The sequence below is a fragment of the Syngnathus acus genome, chromosome 2, assembly GCF_901709675.1.
Source record: "Syngnathus acus chromosome 2, fSynAcu1.2, whole genome shotgun sequence".
Classification (NCBI taxonomy): Eukaryota; Metazoa; Chordata; class Actinopteri; order Syngnathiformes; family Syngnathidae; genus Syngnathus; species Syngnathus acus.
In genome coordinates, this window is record NC_051088.1 from 23581362 (window position 1) to 23603207 (window position 21846).

Below are 21846 nucleotides of genomic sequence, written 5' to 3' on the forward strand. Positions count from 1 at the left end.
CTGCACATGCTCACTCAAGCTCCTTCCTGTACACTGGGAATATTTTTTTTAACCCCAAAATACTTGTTTCATAGTATCATTTTCAAAGGGAATCGAAACATTTTCATAATATCAATCATTATTTCAATCCTTAGCGCAGCCAAGAAAGTCCCGATATCAAAACAACAATACAGCACAGTCAGCCAAAAAAAAAAAACACTTTCGATTGTCTTTCACAGTGACAATCGTGACTATGTTTCAAATATATCTTTATTCAACATAAAAATAAAAGTATTTACATTGTTGCTTCTATAGAATATATTTGAAAGACACTTTTTTTTCTTAATCTCGAGTAATAAAATACTTCAGTCTAGTGCTTTGATGAAAAGTTAAGTGCAGCCATAGTGTGTTCATGCCAAGCCAGATGTTAATTCTCGGCGCAGTCCTGGAAATCTGTGGCGGGTTGAAATTCAGCGTTTCTATTTGAATTCTGTGTTATGCTATTGATGTTACCCGATACTGATAATCTACTGTTAACCGCATGTAAGCATATACTACATGTAATGTATCTAAGTGTGAATGTGGTTGTGATTTTAAATCAATCCCGTGTCAATTCCAAAGCAGCCCTGACATGTAGTAGGATGTTAAGGGCTTACAAATACTTGACAATTTAATTAGCATCGGCTGCGGGTTTACAGAACCATTACAAGCACGAAACAAAAGTCATGGATGGCACATTGTTACATGACAAAGGAAAATTGAATTGAAAACTCTGGAACAAAAGAAAGCAAACACGATTGTTGATATGGAAACAAAAGTGAACGACAAGAGCTCAGTTTGTCTTTTATCCGTAATCATGATGTTTGGCGATGTTCTCAGTCAACCATTTGATGATCTAATTAGATTTTATTAGGGAAGCTTAATGAGTTCAATCAGGAGGGACAATCCCTCGGAACGCAATGTATGCGTTTTCCACGATGTTCTCAAATAATTGACATCATCTACACCAGCAAGTTTTTCATTTTTAGTTTATTATTTTTACTATTTTAGCCTCCAGGATCAAGTGCTGTACTCTAGTCAGTGGTAGACTGGATGTTTTACCTCGTGTTGGACTAGCATCATATTAGCTTAGCGCTAAGCTAGTTTGTTTGCAAGCTCACTAGCCAAACAGTCATTATGCTATGACCATGGGAGGAAAAAAATGATGAGCGGTCGTTTGGTCTCATGCTTGTGTGAGTTTTCTCAGATATTTTAAAATACTGCACGTTAGATTCATTGTAGATTTTAAATTGTTGTGAGCGTGAATGCTTCTTTCTTGATATCGGTCGGCGACGATAGGCTCCATCTCACCCTCGTAAGAATGAGCGAGAAAAAAAATTGAATGCATGGATGGATGTTTTGTTTCATAAGTCAATAATTTCACTGCTCACACTTGCAGAGTCGTCATGTCGGCTGACTTCCAGGTAACTGCGTGACCCGATGGGCCTTGTAGCCCTCCCCCGCGCCTGCTCAGAGTCTGGTGTGATGAAGGGTCGCGTGTCGTCCACTCCCTCCTCCCCGAGATGTCCCGTTGATATTCTGGTGGGGTGAAGCGACACGGGGCAAGACACGGACGAGGGGACGTTTCCCGTCTCGTTCCCTGCCCACCTGTGACCCTGATGGGAAGGTGTGGGTGGAGCAGTTACCTGCCTGCTAGGCACACTGCTGAGAACGCTGCCCCCCAGAGGCATGGAGGACTCTGTGGGAGCCTCGCTGCTCTCGGAAAATGGAGGGTCACTGTTTCTGCGCAGCCAGAGCCCCGGTATGACTCCGGATCCGAGGGAGGGCGATTGCGAATTTTGGTTAAAAGGTTGAAACAAGCTACCCCCTTCGAGTAGGTGTTCTCGGTGCAGAGCCTCATCGATGCTGCGGGTGAGGTTAATGGGAGACGGGGGTCGAAGATCAAAGTCACACATTGAGAGCGAGGGGTCTCTGTCGGTCTCCAGATTTCCACTGACGGAGCGTTGCGGAGTCAGTCCGAGTGCCTGCATTTTCAGCAGGGAGCTTGTGGAGTCATCGGATATGCCGCGTTCGGCCGAACGACCCCTGTGGTTGCGTACTCGGTTGCTATCTTTGACGGACTGAGCTTGCGCAGGTGCTTGATCGTGATTATGGTTCCTGATGAGACTCTTTGTGATGTCCACTCCGGAACGTTCCTGGCCAGCCCAGTTGTTGGGCACCTCTGCTTGACCTCCTGCTCCAACACCGTTACTATCAGACTTTCTGCACGGTTTTCCCGTCAGACTCTGGACTATCTTGGACCAGCACGTGTGCCGCTGAGAGGAAGGTCCAGAATGGCCAGGGGACGGCACGTCTCCTGCCGTTCCTCCATCTCCTGCTCCCCCCTCGTCTCTTCCTCTGCAACAGTGGGGCCTCCAGAACACCCACGAAGCTAAGAGAAGGAGGCCGAAGCTCCAGGCCAGCTCCAGTAGTCTGGCCCAGAAATGAACCAGCCACCAGCCCCAGTTAAAGCTCATCCAGTCCCCGAGAAGTCCATAGAGCCAAAAGGTGGCATGAACATGTAACCCACAGCAAAGTGCTCCAACAACCGCACAAACCGCCAGCACCTTTCCAAGAATGATCCCTTCTTTCCTACTCCCTGTCCAAGCCTTTCTCCTGGCTTCTTCGTTGAGTCCGGGGTGAGAAATGGGAGGGCAACGTATTCGTGGGAAGACATAGAAGAGGAATCCCAGACAGAGACCCAGACCCCAGCATAGGGCGAGAACCTGCAGTGTGACAGGCACCACGGGCGACAGAGCTGGCGAAAACAGATCTGCTGCCAGCAGCAGAGTGCATTGAAGCACAGCCAACACGGCCACAAGGGGAGGACGCTCCAACGTTGAAGGTAAAACTGTCACTCCGGCCGCCTTCAGGGCCAGCAGGGCCAAGGCAGCCTGAGTCCAAACCAGCAAGTGGAGCGGCAAGTTGTAAATAGCCGCAACTGCCGAACGAGGGAGGATTTTATGCGTCCCGTAGGGATCGATCAGAAATAGAGCTGCCCGGAGTGCTCCGACCAGAAATAACAGGGCGTTGGCCAGCACGAGAGCCCCTCGATGAGGACAGCTCGAACCCGGGGACAAGATGAGCCCGAGAGCCGACCCGGCAAACAAAAGCAAGAAAAGGCTTGCCGAACCGTAGACATGTAGCTCCCACGCAAAAGTAAGATTCTGGCTCAGGTCACCCCAGTAGATGAGGCTTCTATTTGGGGAGGGTGCGGCGCTGGCAGACGGGGGCGACATGGAAGCCTGATGAGGATCCGCTAATAAAATGGAGCGAGTCTTCGGATCAATGAAGCTGACTTGGGTGACTGGTGCGACGCTGGTAGCCAAGATTGTCGGGTTAGCTGAAAAAAAGAACAACAACAACATAAGTCTCATGTAAGCGCAAGCTAGCTGTGGCGTCAGTTGCTAAAGTCAACTAGCAAGTGCCTGGTCCTGTAGAAATATGACCTCGCTCTTAAAGATATAGTCCGACCTTATTCTCTTGCCAACTAAAGGCTGTGCTAACGCCACTAGAGGGGTGTAGCTGGCCATCCATCACTGTACCATCTGGTCCAATCCAGTCTCATTATTATGCTAGCTTGTCATGTAGCGAACCGCTTGAGGTCCTAAATATGATTTCACCACAGGACGATAACCAAGTAATCAAATGAAACCTCTAAACTAGGAATGCGAGTATCATGTACTGTAAGTACTTCCTATGTGAGGCCCGATAAAACCAGTTCTCAACAAATTTCAGCCAACTGGGATATTACGGTCAAGTCATTCATTATGTAGTTCAACTAGACTGGCAAAACATCCGACGTATATAATCACAGATATAATCGCATCATGCTAATCATGTCATTAGCATAACAGACGTAATGCAGAGCAGGTCCTACTTGGAAACGTGGTAATTACGTTAGGGTTACATTGAATTGTAATGTCTACATGTTACATAACATCTTCATTCGTCATAATGACGTCTGAACGCGTAACACTTGATTTCTTTGTTCCTGACCGTGGCGGTCGACTATATAAGAGACAACAGATGTGCCATGACAGACGGCTAATTTACGGAGATGTAAGCATCTATATTTTTGGACCTCCAAGGATGTCAAACAGGAATTTCTCATTTTGCCCAACTTGGATCACTCAACAAGGAGAGGCTAACGAACCATTGTTGACTTCCAACTTCTTCTTCTATTGGGTTGACCTCTTGGTTTCCGTCAAAGTGTTTGACTTCCTTCCTTCCTTGCAACTTTCAGGGGTGTGATGTGGACACATTCCACAATGCACAGCTGGGTGTGCTTAACGTACCTCCAGCTTCCCCAAACCGCACGCATCGTTGGCGTGGATTGAATGAACACATGGAAGTCATGCAAAATGATGTCTCCGTTACCGTGTTGTTCCCAAACAATCTGCCCATGTGTCACACTTTCCATCTGCTTTTCACTTTTTTTTTTCTATACATCTGCTTTTCATTATTCTCCGAGATACAATCGCTTATTCCTTTACCGCACATTCACCCAACCCAAGGTTTCTGTATTCCCAACAGTCTTTTTTTTTTTGTCTTGAACCCACTTTCCTTTTGTATGAATGTTTTCCAAGGATTCCAGTTATTTCCTTTCCATGCAACCCACCCTGCTGCCATCTGGATCGACCTTCAAATGCCTTTCCCTTTGCTTTGAAGTAGTCTTTGGTTGTCAGGAAAATGATTTTCTTTTTTTTTTTTTGTATGAAAATGATCAAACAAAGTTATTCTTCAGTTACCTGTTGGCTGCACAGATGTCCGTGTTCTGTTCCTCTCCAAATGTGTCGTTTTGTTTGTTGCTTTGGTTGGTCTTTTCCCATCCAACTCGGAAGCGAGGAGCGTTCCAGATGTAGTTGTTCTTTCAGTTACTTTCTCGGTTAGGATCTTTGGGAGTGAAATCTCGTTTGGTTTGGTGACCGGCTGTCTTGGAGTCTGCGGATGTTTTCCAGTAGATCCCACCGTGGTGGCATTGGAGGCTTGGTTTAAAGTCACTGATCCCTTTTTTCTGTCAATGGGAAGTTCCAAATCACCTGAGAATTAGAAGAAAATAAAATGTCAAGTACAAGTGTTGATTTGAATGTAAATGACTGAACAGTGTTGAGTTCCTCACCGGCAGGGGGCGTGGCCTGTGTCGCTATTTCAGACGGAGCTGCTCGTGAGACAGTTTGGGTGGTCACTTGCGGCTCCGTAGCCCGAGCGACCGGTGATGAATTGCTCACATCAGCTATTTCAGTCTGCGCTTGCGCTCGATACTGAGCCGATTCATCGATAGTCGTCGGCACAGGCGCGAGCAATTCCTCCTTTTCGAGAATCAGCGTTGCGCTACCTGATCCGAGTCCCTGCAAATCACGTGTCTCTTGAACTCCGGCAGTCACCGCTTTGTCAGTGAGCACATTTTCCTTCGATGTCTTTCTGAGTGGCGGGCTACTCGAGTCCACCTTGGGCCCGGTGGCGTTTGTCCCACGGCTCCTCGTCTGAGACGAAAGGGTTGACATAGTGGAGTGTATTCTCGGCCTTTGCTGCGCTGCATTTGTTGTTGTCAGCCGATCCCGCGCTGTAACCTTAGCCGGCACGGCACTGCGCCCGCCGGGAGGCAAAGAGGACCAGGATCCATCTGTCTGCTTGGTGGTGGCTTGAGAGTCTTTGGGAAGATCCGGAGGAGAGAAGGAAGGCGACATGCCAATGACGACCTGGCCATCAGATGGACGGAGGGAGGAGATGAGGAAGCTTACTAAAAGGAGTGGCATGGAAGCCATGGCCTGAGTGGTGAGCAGGGGCCTCTCGCTGTTACATCATCCTCACACTGGGCTTCTGTTGGGAAAAAAAACAAATTGCTACATTTTACGATCCAAAAACATGACTTCACCAAAGGGTGTCAAAATCTGGCCCACCGTGTGATTATATTTGACCCGCGAAAACAAAACGTGCTTCGATTTTGTGTCAATACTACAATTGCCTTAAAATACAGATGTTTATTACCATTCATCTTTTTAAAAAAAAAAGTTTTTACTAGTCTCTGATTTCAAAACGAGTTAGTCATCAGTTTGTTGTGTAGCCTATACTGTATATAATTTGAGACTTTCATACATTAGGAGACATGGAAAACAGAGGTCCTTGCTCACCGTATCACTAAATTACGCAAACTCGGGATTGACTACAGGAATACTGAAAACAAATCTATCTCTTAGTTCTTAATCGTCTTGGGTAATTCTGTGGATTTGGTCTGCTGAGTCAGCTCACATGGAACTTCTATGGGGGGGTTTTGCAGACCGGCAGGATGTGTCAAGTCGGTTTCATGAAAACTCCCGTTCCCAAAAAGTCTCAAAGCCAAATATTGCAAAATTCACCAGAGTTGTGATTGATTGTCAAACAGGCGTCCATTTTCACAGCTTTTTAATCTGTTTCGTTGTCATGCGGTATGTCATAAATAAATCAATAAAATATTAGTCACGGGATTTGACAGTTTGACGTGTCATTTTGATTGATGATTTCTTCAAAGCGATGAAATAGTGCTTAAGAGCCCACCGACACAAAGAAACACCTCAAGTCTCAAGGTTTGCACAATCCTCAAGGACCAAACTGATAGCAGCTGCCCTTCGCTCGTCCCCAAAACTATTTTCTTCCTTTTTTTAGCACACGGCTTACGTAAACCTTCCTTGTTCACGCTGGCCTCTATCTTTGACTCACTGAGAGAAACGCCCCGAGCAGAAGAGTAAAGATTGTGCTGAAACTTGAGTGTGTAACATTAGGAGCAGAAATTATTCTCTGTGTGTTGTGTGTGTGTGTGTAGGACTTATTCTATAGCCAATGAGTCACCAAAGGTTCATTCACCGCCGTGAAGACTCGCTTGCACCTTTCACGCGAATGACCTCATTCAAGGTGATTTTTTTATTTTTATTTATTCCACATTTGGAAAAAAATGACAGCTCCCAAAGTTACCGAACGAGAAGTCACAGACAGATGACGTTAGGACAATCGTAATGGTACAATCGTTCATGCAGAGGCATAACAGTAGCCTCTGTGTTTGTTTTGCTTCCTGTCTCAGTCATTTTTTCGACTTTCAGGATGACTGGCTTGGGTCCAGTTCAACTCCCTTTCCTCTTTTCCACTTCTCTTTCTTGCATCATTCCAGCCCAGCGATACAGCATGCATCTAGAATCATTTCAGGACAAGGGTGGGTAGGCGGGTGAAAGTAGTGGCAAAGACAGCCCAGTGATGAGATGAAGCTGACAGCAAAAAAAAAAAAGGGACCGCGGGGGGATGAGGGGAACGAGCGAAGGTTTAAATTTAGAGCAGAAAGGACAGGCTGGTTAAAATGAAATGACAACAGCCATTTAAAAAACTGAATGGGCCATTACGGCCAAAAAAAGGGGTGCTGGTATCAAATTTTGTTTTAATATCTTATTTTAATGACTCATCAGATAAAAATTGATTTTGCAATATTGAGATTTCCCTCTTCATGTCTTTGAGTGTGTGTGTGGGGGAGAGCCTGGTCCGGTGAGTGACGTGGGTGCCAGCCAATGAGAACGTAGACTGACTGTTAACTAGCTAACTGTTAGCCGGCATGTTTATTTTGTTGAATGAAGCGATTGAAAGTGCATCGGCCGTTTTGTCCGTTGGCACGTTGCAATACTTTGAAGGAACGTTCCATTCCCACTCCGGTGAGGTTTCCATTCCCCGTACACACACACACTGGCTGGCAGCCAAACAGAAACAATATCATCATTGAGAAATGGCTTTTAATAAACACATCACCGTCTTGTTCCAAAGCCTGTGTGCTTAGATGAATGAGTCTTGAAAGGAGAACAAGACGTACTCGTGGACCTCCTGAATGTTTTTGTCTGGCTCAATGAGTTGAAATGAAACAACCGTGCAGCGCCAATCTGAACAATCCCCAAAGAGAAGGAAATTGGCACATTGGCTTCCTTTTTGGCAGATGGGTGCAGCCAGCCTGAGTATTTCCATCATGTTCCTCTCCCCGGGGGCCAAAGGACACATCATTCTGCTCAAGCGGGGTGTGTGGATGTTGTGGAGATGGCGTCACGCTCTCTTGCACAATATGTTCTTTCTCCAGAACAGGAAATGCTTACAGACAATATGGAATAGTACAGCAGCCAGAGATTACACGATTGTGATCACATGACTAAGTAGCGGAACAGGCGCTAATCTCGTTAACGTTGATGTCATTTCTAATACGAGTAATGTTGGTTAGAACAGACGGGGAGGTGTGTGTGGAATATTTGAGAGAATTTTTTTTTCTTCTCTGCCAGCGTCCAGACAGCCTGGCAGCAAAATGTTTCCTTTCATATACAGAGAATGTTTCTTAGGACACACATCAATTTGTTAGCTGTCAGTCTTTTACAGAAAAAAAGTTTTAAATTGGTTTTTTTTTTTTGCATTTACTAAAATTAGTTGTGTTTTGACAATTTTGAGCAGAAAATGTTTATCACAAAACACATCTGCTCTATTTGAATCTTATAATTGAATTGAAATTTGAATGACAGCAGCAAATAATGTACAGTAATCCCTTGTTTATCGCGGATAATTGGTTCCAAAAACCACCCGCGATAAGTGAAACATGGTTTATTTCGCTAATACGATAATCCCTCGTTTATTGCAGATAAGTGGTTCCAAAAACCACCCGCGATAAGTGAAATCCGCGAAGTACGGTCACCAACAAGAAGTACTGGGCAGGCTAACGAGTTAGCGGAAAGATGCTAATTCGCGATCGCGCTAACACGCGAAAACGGACTTCTAAAGGAATGTAAACGAACATTTGGAGCAACACTACATTGTCCTAAAGGTTAGACACATGTTTCCTCAATTTAGAAGTTTTATTTTGACTTTGAAATGTTTTTTTAATTTGGGGGAAAAAATCCGCGATGTAGTGAAGCCACGATAAACGAAACGCGAAGTAGCGAGGGATCACTGTATTTTGATCTCAGAGTGATAAGATGTCATTCTTTTTTTATCCTAGAGTGCCCATCACTTAAGCTAACTCCAAAATTCCTTCAAAAACTTCTCAAGTCCAAATCTGAGGAAAGCTACAATGCTCAAGCTAGCAAAGCTGGATGAAAAAGTGGCTGTTTGAATATTCCTGCTGGCCCACAGCAACATCGTGTAAGATTTGTTTGCACTGCCTTATGGACTGTAGGTGGACACATGAAGCTGTGAAGCCCAGCGAGAAGCGGGGAAATGGGAGGGAGACTATGTGCGGTTATCTTGGTATGTGGGGGGAGGTCGCGGCTATGACCGTTAAAAATTCCACACCTTGGAATAACATGTGGATTGCCTCCATAATATTCTCCAGCTTCTTCTATTTATTTGACGGATTTGTTCCTTTAAAGACCGCTAAAAATTCCGTTTGTTACGCCGTTTTAAATCGAGAAAAATAAACGTGAGGATAATTGATTCTCCTGAAGTGCTGATAGGCAACTATCCCTCAAATGCCGCCCACTGAGCTTTTAAGGGAGTCCAAAGCCGTTTAAAGATGTCTTGGAGGGAGGGGAGGGGGGGTCGAATGTGCTCCCTTCCAGCCGGCAAGGTCGCGCCGTCAGAGGAGACGAGACTCCAAACGCTTTTGATCTCCGTCCGAAACGGATGTTCGTCTTAAAAGTGCTGAGCCCCAGCACATCAGATGAAAGGCCGAAGGTCACGGAGGGTGGGCTGGTTAGAGTACCCTCCAAAACACACACACACAGCAAATATCGACTCATGATGGCGGCCGTAGAAGGCTTTTCCAGAAAATTTCATTGTCTACCAGGGACGTATTCATCATGGGGAGGGGGGGGGGGGGTGCTGGCGTGCACAAAATGCTTATCGACTCACATTCGGTAGCTCATCTCCATTATGGCCGAACAAGTAAATAATCAAACTGGTTGAGTTAAAACACAATAAAAAGTAGCCAGCCAAATATTCTTTCCGTGGCCACACTTATAACTGAAGTTAAATATTCTTTTAAAAAGTTCTTCCTAAACAGAATTGCTCATAAACTGGATCATTCGTAAACTGGGATTCCATTACCACACTGCCACATTGATGCTATTTGCTAGCCTGTGTATGGCGTTTCCCATTATGTGTTAGCATTAAGCTAGTGGCCTTACATGGTTTTAAATATACTGTGAGTAATACTTTTTGTTTTATGATTATGTCTTCTTTCTGGCTTAAGCAATAAGACATTCATTGCCAACTAAGAAAAGCTGCTGAGCATTTTTCCTTTTCTTTTATGTTTCACATCCAACGCTAAGCCAGTCATTCCCAAAGTCATATGTGTAACTCATGACGGTTATAGACGTCAAAGATATTACCGTAATTTTTGGACTATAAGCCGCACCACTCGTGATTCAGGGTTCAAAATTAGCAAAAAAAAAAAGTCAAGGCTTATAGTGCGAAATTTACGGTAACTGGGTTGGCAGTGAATGAGTTAAGAATTCAGGTGTCCAAATAGTGGCCCCCACATTCCCAGTGACGCGCACCACAAGTGAGCACGCAAGACAGCTGCTAAATCTTGTGCAAGCGCCAAAACACTGTCGGGGAAAAAGACATCACAAGTCCTCAAGTGTTGGCCTGCAACAAGGGAGGGAAGCAAAAGTCTCACTCGCTTGCAGCTGGATGCAATAAAAGGTGTTAAGTGAAGTGTTGTGTGGCAAACATAAAGCCCGGGATTGTGTTTTAATGCTAAGTGCCCTTTGTTGCTATGCTAATTGTAAATTATGTTTTATTTCTCAGTGGTGACGTTTTAAGATTGTGAGACAGGTATTGACCTACAGTAGACTGCTTGTTTAAAAGCCTCCAAGGTCAGCCATTATTGTAGTCCAAGCACCGGCAATTCAAAACAAAAGGCTTATCTTCTGTCCTCTTCCAGACAACTGTCGAAAGAAGCTGTAAATCTTTACTGAGCTGCTTTGAAGGAAAGATGAGGCCTCCTTGTCCTGCCAGTGGATCTGGGCGTGTTGTTTTTCTTCTGAATTAAGTTCATCTGGCGGCTCGCGTTTGCCGTCCAGTAGCACGTAAAACCAGTTTCCTTTCCCAAATATTCCAGACAAAGGCTCATGTGAATCTTCGGCCACGTTGGCACCCAGACAAACTCGTGTGTTGCGACTGCACACAAACATAACACGCCGTGCACCTGCTACAACGTCGACGCCCCGCTCCACTTGTTGCTAGTTGAAGTGGAACGGCTATTTCCACTCTGTGCGCTTGTCATGCTGTTTTAATTTCCTGAGTTATTATCGGGGGCTAATTTGGTTCCTGGTTCGGTCTTGTGAAACCGAACAAGCTGATGCAGGATTGCCAGAGATGCGACCAAGAAAACAATTATACTCTCTACTAAAACATTCTTTATCATCCTTAACTGCTTCACAACTATCACCCATGATCCTTTTTCCATTTCATCGGAATCTCGGAATAAACTCATAAAAAGGTTTCGCAACTGCACGTGGCCGATGCTACGTGTCTCTTTCTGATATTCTGCCCGTTTGACCTGGGATTGGTAGTCGAGCACATTTCAACAAGCCCTTGCACAACAAAGTTGTAAACCAACACCCTTCAAACTGATACAGTATAAAGAGTAAAAACCTAACGCAGGTTAGGCCATTGTAATTGTGGCGCACCACAAACACAACACAGCACGTGAGCCAAACTCGGATTATTAGCCAGGGCAATTATAAATTTCCTTGATCGGTTCAGCATAAATATTCATGACCTATTTAATAGAAATGGAAAATGAATAAGAGGAAATGCTGCGATCATGCAGGGATGTCACATTTAATGTGATGGGTCACTTTTACTGCTGAATTTTTAATTGGCTTTACTGTGTTTGTTTTTTTGGTGCGTCAGACAGCACTTTTTTTTTTTTAGATGATACAATATAAATAATTAATTAGTTTTAGTTTCATTATATTTTAAATTAATCTCTCTTTTTTTTTTTAATCCAATCTGATTAATTTTGCATTTCTGGACTATGAATTAAGCAGCAAAATGTTTGTCCATCTCAAGAAGTGGCCATTTTTCCACTAGCTGTTGATTGAGTTGCTCAGGGCTCAGGAAATGAGTCATGACCAATTGCGGCTCACCTGTTTTATGACTGGTCATGTGACATTTACAAGCTGCGCCGTAATTGGCCAATACCTGAGCAACTGTGATGTCATTTTCATATAATACAATATATCCCAAAGATTTCTGAATGGACTTAACATTTGTCCTATATTAAATAGTGTTTTTGGTGCCTGGAAAAGACTCATTTCAATGAGAAACATTAATTTCATATCCAGCTCAATTTATTTCCACTCAAATGTTATCTTTACATTATTAAAATTTGTGGAGGCCCCAACTTATTCCACCACCACTTAATAAAAAAAAAAAAATAATACACTGCTTCTCCCATCAATATTCAAATTAGAGAATCAAGTGGTAAAATATTCCAACGAGTACAATGGTGAGAAATTGACTCCAGTAGCCTCCTATAATGGCCACGACGCTTCGTCACATTGTATCACTGCGCAAAAGTGACGCCGCACCGCACGACAAAAAAAAAAAATATTTGACGTACCTGCTAGCTGTGCGCCTCCTCTGCGCCACGACGCCGGTCAGGACGTGCTCGCTGCGGGGCAAGTGTCCATAGTCCACGGCTGATTACTGGAGGAAGACGAAGAGGAGAGTGAACGAACGCTCGCAGCTCGGCTCTGCTGCAAGCAAGCGAGCGGCTCGACCACGAGCGAATGAGCACGACTGGAGAGAGAGAGAGAGAGAGAGAGAGAGAGAGGGAGGGAGACGCGCCCCCTCCCAGCGCTGCATCTCTCTCCATATGCCCAACTGTCCATTGACCCCCCCCCAGCAGGAGAGCGCAATTACTCACCATGGAACCGCAGCCTACACATTACGCAAGCTTACCAACCCCGCACGGACTCACGCACGCACAAAGCTGGCAAGTGGATCGTGACGTCATATATTCCGTTCCCTTACGGATTTAATTCGACTAAGCTCCTACACCAAATCAATGCTACCTATTTAATGAAATGCTATCCAACCAAACCACTTTTTTTTTTTTTAATATACCGTATTTTCCGCCCTAAAAGGCGCACCTAAAAACCTAAAATTTTCTCAAAAGCCGACAGTGCGCCTTATAGGCCAGTGCGCCTTATATATGGATCAATTGATGAATTTGTTGATCCATACTGGTTGTACACAGTGCTCTGCCGAAATGTTTCAGTACGTTTTAGTACGACTAGTAAATTACAAGGTCGCATCGCTTCCCAACATTACGGTAACTGTAGTCAGGGGGCGTCACCGAATAGCTGTTGTACCCGCGAGGCTATTTCATTTAAAAATAGGCTGCTCTGTCAATGTTTCGAGTAAATCTACGGATCGATATGGAAGGGAAACATAGGTAAGTAGTACCAATGCGTTAGATCGAACTTTAGTCAGTTCCGATCATTTTATAGGAGATCGTTTGAGAAACGCGATTGTTTACACTTTGCTGAGGCTCATGGGAGATTGCGAGCTGAGGCTCGTGGGACTATGCGGATGGCTAATGCTATGACGATAGCTGCTATACGTACCAGGCTATTTCATGTGAAAATAGGCTGCTCTGTTAATGTTTCGAGTTAATCTACGGATCGATATGGAAGGGAAACATAGGTAAGTAGTACCAATGCGTTAGATCGAACTTTAGTCAGTTCCGATCATTTTATAGGAGATCGTTTGAGAAACGCGATTGTTTACACTTTGCTGAGGCTCATGGGAGATTGCGAGCTGACGCTCGTGGGACTATGCGGATGGCTAATGCTATGACGATAGCTGCTATACGTACCAGGCTATTTCATGTCAAAATAGGCTGCTCTGTTAATGTTTCGAGTAAATCTACGGATCGATATGGAAGGGAAACATAGGTAAGTAGTACCAATGCGTTAGATTGAACTTTAGTCAGTTCTGATCATTTTATAGGAGATCGTTTGAGAAACGCGATTGTTTACAGAGGGCTCGTTGGTTATTGGCTAGTGGATGCATACCGCAACCCTAGTCAACCTCACTTTGTTGCAGTATAGCTTCTATTTTATGCGCCTTATAATCCGGTGCGCCTTTTAGGGCGGAAAATACGGTATATATATATATATATATAACTGGTTCAATTTTTTTCACACCAAGTACCACCATGAAAAAAAAGTACAGTGATCCCTCGCTACTTCGCGTTTCGTTTATCGCGGCTTCACTACATTGCGGATTTTTTTTCCAAAATTAAAAAAAACATTTAAAAGTCAAAATAAAACTTCTAAATTGAGGAAACGTCTGTCTAACCTTTAGGACAATGTAGTATTGCTCCAAATGTTCATTTATATTCCTTTAGAAGTCCGTTTTCGCGTGTTAGCATCTTTCCGCTAACTCGTTAGCCTGCCCAGTACTTCTTGTTGGTGACCATACTTTGCGGATTTCACTTATCGTGGGTGGTTTTTGGAACCAATTATCCGCGATGAACGAGGGATTACTTTACCACCATAATTACCAACAATAAAAAACAGGAACATAAGTAGTGAATCAAAACAAAATGGAAGTTGTACGGACTGCTATGTAACAAATGCAAAGCACTTTGTCACTTTAGGAAATGCTAGAAGTCTTTTGGGATAACATTTTCTTTGTATTTCTGCTGAAGAAAATGGTGGATGCCGGTCTCTGTGGCACCACTAGATGGCAGTACATTTAACACAGTGTCCCTTTAACACTGTGTGCTCTGATGTCAGACGCCGCCGCTCCTATCATTCGATAACTCCACTCAACTGCAGCTACTACAAAACTACTTTTTAGTACTTAATTTTAGCAGCTTGCTTCCAACGCAAAGCAAAAAATAAGATAGTGATGACTCAAAACATGAACATTTACCTCTGGGGACACATTGTAGCATACTGACACTAGAATACAAAACCTGGGTTAATTTGTATAATTCACATGATGAGAAGTAGCCTCAACTGCATATTTTAAACGCCGTCTGTGTTTGAAGGGTACGAGGGTAGCGGATACCGTTGGTGCGCATCAGTGGAGAACAAGCTGGAATATGAGCTGGCCTCCATCTTTCTGCATCATCATGCTGCACCTTGGCCTAGTGCCTGCTTTTCAAACTCCACCTGCTCACTTTCTGGGGTGCAATAACACTCCAGTTGGAACACGCACGCATAATATAACGAGAACGAATCATATACTACAATATACACTGAGCAGCTATGTCGTTATATTATGCGAGTGGTGATTTATTTATTTATTATTTATTTATTTTTTTAATTTATTTCGCAGAAGTGGAAAAAGTACTCACAACCAGGCACATGCTCACATAGGCACTAGGTGGTGCTCAAGCACATGCAATTTTTCCTCTAAATTGATCAATATTTCAAGAATAAAATAGAATAAAATGAACCTATTAACTCCCCTATTGAAAATACATACATGGGAATTTCTTTTAATTATTTTATTGGTCACAGGTTAGCAAATACTGGTGAAAAAGTTTCTGAATGATTTATCGGGTTTTTTTTCAATTTTATAAATATTTGCCATTTGAACAGGGGTGTGTAGACTTTTTTTCAATCCACTGTAATCCTCTTTGATAGCTGTATTATTGCATTGATTGTGCAAACAGAAATAAATGCAAAAGTTAAATAACATACTGACGACACGTGCTCTTTTTTTTACCTGCCCCCAAAATGTCTGTCTGTCTGACTCACACTATACTAGAAGAAAATACACTTTTGTAAGCAAACATCATATATACAAAGAGTAAACATACCAACCACATTGTTAATAGCTTGCGGCTTGTGTGCAAGTGTCCTCTTTGTTGGTGGCCCACGCATGAAGCAGAAAGCCACAGCCGTGGTTATTTGTGTCCGTGCAGTGTGCGATGTAATCCTAAAATAACCCGTGCACGACACAGGATTGCCGTAATGCCATTACATTGTAACTGAGCCAGCAGGAAACGCCGAGCGGGGTTTAAACATGTTTTTCAAAAACAATAAACACATAAATAAAAAGAATATGACACCTAATCATTCGTAAAATTTATTTTTCTTCTATTATTATGAGAACTTTGGAATCATCTGCTGTGTGCTTTCCTCCTATTTTCATGGAACCCATTCATTGAATATTTATCAGTGTTTTTTGAAAGAAATCTTTTTTCCCAACAATTATTTTGATCCACACTGTCAATCAAAAACAAGCCCGATGATTATTTTAATGGCGCAGGTGTATCCAATAATGCACGCAGTTAATCATATTCGACTGACAGCTATTCATAAATCTGGAACGCACTTTCAAGCTTTCAAAGCGACAACTAATGCGACATAACTCACAACATTCAAAGCGTGCATAATGCTCAAAAGGAGGGTGACACCACAGCCACATGTGATACTCATGCTGCCTTGTGCCCACATTCATCTTTGTCCAAGAATGTGGCTACCACATTCCGCTCTGTCATTTCAATTGATCCGGCGATCGGCGACGTGAACTTCAATTCTGGAACAGGCGGAATTGGCTCTTCCTCAGATTGTACAATCACTTCATCACTTGCCAGCTAAAGCCAGTCAGTTGCAAGAAAGTATTAATTGCTGGGAAATTTAATAAGGCCTCAGTTCACGAATAACAGCCAAAATATTCATACGCCAATTCATCAACTCAATTCTGTCTGTGGATGTCTAGACTGCAAAGATTAATTGGCGTAGCCCCCCCAAAAAGACTGGCTCCAGCTACATTGGGTTGACCACATCTAAGGTGAATCAACATTATTTAGGCAATGTATCACACACACACTTGAATACATCTGATACTATTCAGCAGTAATAACATTCATGGTTTTAGAAACTACAGAGTGACTGTTTCAACCATCACTTGAGCAAAGTGGAATTTAACAAAAAAGGTTTAAACTAACTGTAGCTAAAAAAAAAAATCAAGTTATTAAACAAATGTAATTTGTTGTTTGTCCACCCCGAATGGTCGTCACCACCGGTGCTAGCCTGGAGATGAGCGGCTAACAGCTAGGCTAACCACTTTGGCTGCTAGCAAGCACGGAAGCTAATGGAGATACAGTGATCCCTCGCTACTTCGCGTTTCGTTTATCGCGGCTTCACTACATCGCGGATTTTTTTTCCAAATTAAAAAACAATTTAAAACCCAAAATAAAACTTCTAAATTGAGGAAACATGTGTCTAACCTTTAGGACAATGTAGTATTGCTCCAAATGTTCGTTTACATTTCTTTAGAAGTCCGTTTTCGCGTGTTAGCACGATCGTGAATTAGCATCTTTCCACTAACTCGTTAGCCTGCCCAGTACTTCTTGTTGGTGACCGTACTTCGCGGATTTCACTTATAACGGGTGGTTTTTGGAACCAATTATCCGCGATAAACGAGGGATTACTGTAGTTAATTGTAGTCAACTGAAAATTGAAAGTACTAAGTAACAAATGACAGAGAACATACAGAAACAACAGCCATTTTCATAATTACCCACTAATTGTGCTTGTTCCAACATAAAGCAATAATAATTCCTTGGTCATGTACTAATTAATTCAAACTTGGAAGTGACTCTTCAGGATTTATGAATCCAAATCGATAACGTTCACGTTTTTTGTTTGGCATGACAAATTGTGACGCCCCCTGCTGCTGAAGTCATTCACTGCAGTAAAACAAAGCTGATGAGAAGAGATGCCCCATACTCAAGGACAAAGAACAAGCCGAGAGCCATCCCTTATATAACGCCGGGTTGTGCGTTAAGTGTTAGCACATAGCCTTCCCTTTCAAATTCATGTGCCCACCATCAGCATGCATCCACCAAAGCCTCCCTATTTGTTTCATTTTTGCTGCTCTCTTGACTCCATTCTCGCTCTGCTGTTCCTCTCTGCCCTGAAGCAGGCCCCCAACCCGTATTTGGCTTAAATGGAGTGGGCATGAACGCTGACTCACATTCATTAATGCACATGGCTGCACACCTCAGCACATAAACAGCACCTCTGGTTGGATGACACATAAAAATAACACATGCAAACGTATTCAGGATGCACCCAATTCCTTGCGTTTGGGGGGAAAATGGAACCTTAACTTGTAAGCCGTGAAGATGCACATACTGTATATTGTTAATGTGGGACAATGGCTGCTGTAAAAAAAAAAGCCAGTTGACACAGTCGAACCAATGCTAATAAACACAAGCACACTGATGGCACCCAATTCAATAGATTAGAAACGCACAGAAATGCCTTTTAAATATGAACACAAAAGCCATGATGTACATATTAATAGCACACAATGCATTTACCCGGGGAAATCACGTTGAAAATAGACGAGCCGATGACCCATAAGTGACGTTAACGTGTAAAACAGTAAGTGTATACTGCCATCTAGTGGCCACAGCAATGTTTGCCGACTTACTTTCTATTCGCTGGAACTGTTTGCGGATTGAAATTTTGCCATTTTGTATTTACTAAAAAAAAAAAAAGACTCGATACAGTACAATTTTTTTTAATCCATGGGAAAATAGAAACAACAATGATGACACAAACTAGCTTATTTAACATAGTTGTATCAAAATGTAGAAAAGTACAGTATCATACTACCTGCTCCTCCTTCACGGACATCTTTCCCTGCTTTTGCGACGCTGACTTGGGTTTCCTGTTTTTCACAGTCTTCATATTTGCTCTCTTGCACGTCAGCGCACTTTCAGTGTCGGACTCTTCCTTTGGCCTTTTCAGATGTGGCGTTTCTTTCAGCTTTTGGAATTTCTTGAGATCGGCACAGAACAACACCTAAAAGATGGAACGTCGCTCTGTGGTTACAGTGGATCAAATGCGTGGAGATGTTCAACAACACATTCATCTACTTATAGACTGTGCCCACCCGGCGTAGGGACCCCACAGATTCCTGAAGAAATCACCTGCGTACAATAATACCCATGAGTGAGGTAAAACCGGGTGGGATACTTCCAAAATACGCTCGAACACAAACCGATGTCTTTGTGGAGCTTCTCCGTGATGCTTTTGGGTTGGTTAGTATGTTGGTATTTATAGTCGCGCTTGGCGATCTGCCACACGTGCGTGTCGATCGGCACGGCGTCGGCCTTATCCAGAGACATCAGACATACGCAATCTGCCACCTGAAGGAGAACACATCGGACAAGTTACGTTTTAGCTCACGACAGAGTGGCTGCTCATTTCGTCCGCTGTACCTTAGTGCCCACCCCAGGTAGGGCACGCAGAGCATGGCGGGCCTCCGAATACGGGACCCTGCGAAGACCTTCAAGCCATTTGTAACCGTGTTGGTCCAAAATCTGTTTTGCACTCTGTTGCAAGAACCGAGCTCTGTATCCAAAACCGAGTTCCCTCAGGCGGGCTTCTACGCTGCTATCTACAAAACGCAAAATGTACATTTGCTTGGATAGTGAAAATACATTCAAGTTAGTTATGACACCACATAGAGTGGATATAAAAAGTCAACACAGCCCAGTTGAAATACAGGTTTTTAAGATATAATAAAATAAGACACTTTTTTCTCTATTTCCACTAAGGCTAAAAAAAATAAAATAAAAAAAAAAATCAACAAAACAATCCAAACTCATTTCTAATTTTAATGTGATTTGTATTTTGAACACAACCTTGCCCTAGTTGCAAGAGGGTGTGCACACTTATGCAATGACATAATTTAATTTGTTTATTTTTATTTCCTCTCTCGAAAGACTTTTTTTTTTTTTAATTGAGTTGTGTGGTTGGGGTGTGTAGACATTTTTTTGATCCGCCGTACCTAGATTATGAAATTTGAATAAGAGGGGCTTACATTTGCAATCTATTTACCATATTAGTAATATTAAATTGATCTTGCGTGGATTTTCTCTGCAAACTCTTATTGAAGATTTGAAAAAAATGCTATGGCTTGCAGAATATTTGTGCACCTGCTAATGCGGACAGCGAAGGAAAGTCGTAGTAGGAGGTTTGATCCAGCTTGCAGAGCAGGTTTCCCCGAGCCTCGCACAATCTCTCCACCATGCCTTGGATACGAGAGATATGGTTGTTGGAAGTGCAAATGAAGGAGAAAAGGCATTCTGTGGGGTCCTGGCGGAGCATTCGCACACCTGTGGAATGAAAATGTGAATGCGAGCTGTTAATAAATGAGAGCATGCAAACACTGACCAGTGAAGATGTCTGCAATTTTCTGGAAATGCTTGTCCGCTGCTCCCCATTTTCTGTACAGATCCTTCAAATTCACATCCAGCTGGAGGTAATCTCTCAACATGGCCTCGTCCTCATGCTGGTTTACAGCCATGACCTCCTTCTGTTCCTTTTTCACAGCTGCATTGCATTTCAGCTCTGACATGTTTTTCTCGCCATCCTTCTCTGCCACGAGTCCTCTGTGCACGTCATTGGGTTTATAAACATGGTACCACAACGTGTCCTCGGTCTGAGTCAGAGTCCACACTTGTCCTCCCATCACTCCAGTCCAGTGGCCGTCTGTCGTCTCCTTCCAGCTGTGGAAAAATATGCCGGTTATCTTTGGTTTGAGTGTGAATAGTTGATCGTTGTAGACTGCAAAGTATGCAGACAGGTAGAACAATTCAATGCTATACCACTAGATGGCAGAAGGTAGGTAATTAAACTGAGTACAGTAATCCCTCGTTTATCGCGGATAATTGTCCAAAAACCACCCGTGATAAGTGAAATCCGCGGTCACCAACAAGAAGTACTGGGCAGGCTAATGACTTAGCGGAAAGATGCGAATTCGCGATCGTGCTAACACGCGACAACGGACTTCTAAAGGAATGTAAACGAACATTTGGAGCAATACTACATTGTCCCAAAGGTTAGACATGTTGACTTTTAACTGTTTTTTTAATTTTGAAAAAAAATCCGCGATGTAGTGAAGCCGCGATAAACGAAACGCGAAGTAGCGAGGGATCACTGTACTATCGACATCGTTTGAGAACATTTTTGTTTAATAGTGTGTCGTACGATTTTACCAATGCAAACAGCAGAGTGTGCCTTGGTTCACGCTACTAGTTTAACTGACGTACCGGAATGATTGCCCACAAGCAAGAGTGAGATCCAATCGGAGCTCTGACTTCTCACATGTTAGAGCTCTCCACGTTTTGACTCCCGATGACAGAACCGCGTGGGTTGCCATCATTTTACGCATTTGTTGGCATGCGTCTAAAACCTTATCACAGTGAAAAGAACCTCGACTTGCATATTTATCGCTGTTGTTTACAGCCAGTCTGCCGGCGGAAGTTTGATGACGTCAGAGCAGAAGTTGTCAACCAGCTACATTTTTCGTTAGCGTCGCTGATGATGTAATGGTATACTCGCCTGTTTTGTGTGCAGGAGTTCGATTCCCGCATATAACGGTGTGTGTGTCTCACACACACAAAAAAAGCTACATTTTTCGCGGTGTGGTTAACTGCATAAAGATGAACGCACGTGGTTGCCTTGATGGTAATCATGTCAAAAAATATCTCAATGGGACGATGTTAAATGCCTGTAAATTAAGTCGCTTTTTCAGATAAAAGCCCAAATTTTACTAAAAAGCGTTAGCTGTTGTTTTAGCGACGGTGTTATTTTGTGGACAAAAAAAAGTTACACACCGTTACACTCACGCATTACGCGTGCATTACGGAGGAAACGTTGCGGTATGACAACACGTGTCTGGTGTGCCTTTTCAAATTCAAATTGCATCTAAAACAAGTACAGTTTGTAATCCTTAATTCATACTAGAAAAATGTCTGGAATGATTTTCTGACGCAATATTTCTCGGATAGTTTTGGAGTTCCTTACCACTTATATGACATAAACGTTGTGATTGGCCATA

General features: G+C 43.2%; 2 protein-coding genes across 5 annotated transcripts; both read right to left on the reverse strand.

Moving 5' to 3' along the window:
* Nucleotides 1-231: 231 nt before the first annotated feature.
* Nucleotides 232-12718, reverse strand: LOC119135425 (proline-rich transmembrane protein 3). Its single transcript, XM_037272992.1, has 4 exons — nt 12581-12718; nt 5141-5841; nt 4770-5060; nt 232-3361 (listed from the first exon to the last, which is right to left on the reverse strand). Exons 2-4 carry the CDS (start codon nt 5784-5786, stop codon nt 1383-1385), a joined length of 2916 nt encoding a protein of 971 aa, XP_037128887.1. The 5' UTR covers nt 5787-5841; nt 12581-12718; the 3' UTR covers nt 232-1382.
* Nucleotides 12581-21703, reverse strand: ogg1 (8-oxoguanine DNA glycosylase). 4 transcript variants are annotated; one of them, XM_037273167.1, is made up of 8 exons: nt 21056-21443; nt 20178-20512; nt 19940-20119; nt 19220-19398; nt 19000-19147; nt 18879-18928; nt 18612-18800; nt 12581-12666 (listed from the first exon to the last, which is right to left on the reverse strand). In XM_037273167.1, the coding sequence occupies exons 1-8, from the start codon at nt 21175-21177 to the stop codon at nt 12664-12666; spliced, it is 1206 nt and encodes a 401-aa protein (XP_037129062.1). In that variant the 5' UTR covers nt 21178-21443; the 3' UTR covers nt 12581-12663. The 4 variants fall into 4 exon arrangements, with proteins under 4 accessions (XP_037129062.1, XP_037129080.1, XP_037129071.1 ...); XM_037273185.1 differs by lacking the exons at nt 12581-12666; nt 21056-21443 and adding an exon at nt 21623-21703 and having other exon boundaries at nt 18552-18800; XM_037273176.1 differs by lacking the exons at nt 12581-12666; nt 21056-21443 and adding an exon at nt 21459-21585 and having other exon boundaries at nt 18552-18800.
* Between the last annotated feature and the right edge of the window lie 143 nt (nt 21704-21846).

Bases quoted from the DNA above. Each gene is read 5' to 3' on its own strand.
- ogg1 (XM_037273157.1), bottom strand. From the start codon at position 21,177: ATGCGTAAAATGATGGCAACCCACGCGGTTCTGTCATCGGGAGTCAAA. The intron at 20,513-21,055 runs GTACGTCAGTTA...ATTTTTCCACAG, and splicing joins GCTTGTGGGCAATCATTCCG to CTGGAAGGAGACGACAGACG. The intron at 19,148-19,219 runs GTACAGCGGACG...GTTCTCCTTCAG, and splicing joins TACCTGGGGTGGGCACTAAG to GTGGCAGATTGCGTATGTCT.
- LOC119135425 (XM_037272992.1), bottom strand. From the start codon at position 5,786: ATGGCTTCCATGCCACTCCTTTTAGTAAGCTTCCTCATCTCCTCCCTC. The intron at 5,061-5,140 runs GTGAGGAACTCA...TCTAATTCTCAG, and splicing joins ACAGGCCACGCCCCCTGCCG to GTGATTTGGAACTTCCCATT. The intron at 3,362-4,769 runs GTAACTGAAGAA...TCTTTTTTTCAG, and splicing joins GACATCTGTGCAGCCAACAG to CTAACCCGACAATCTTGGCT.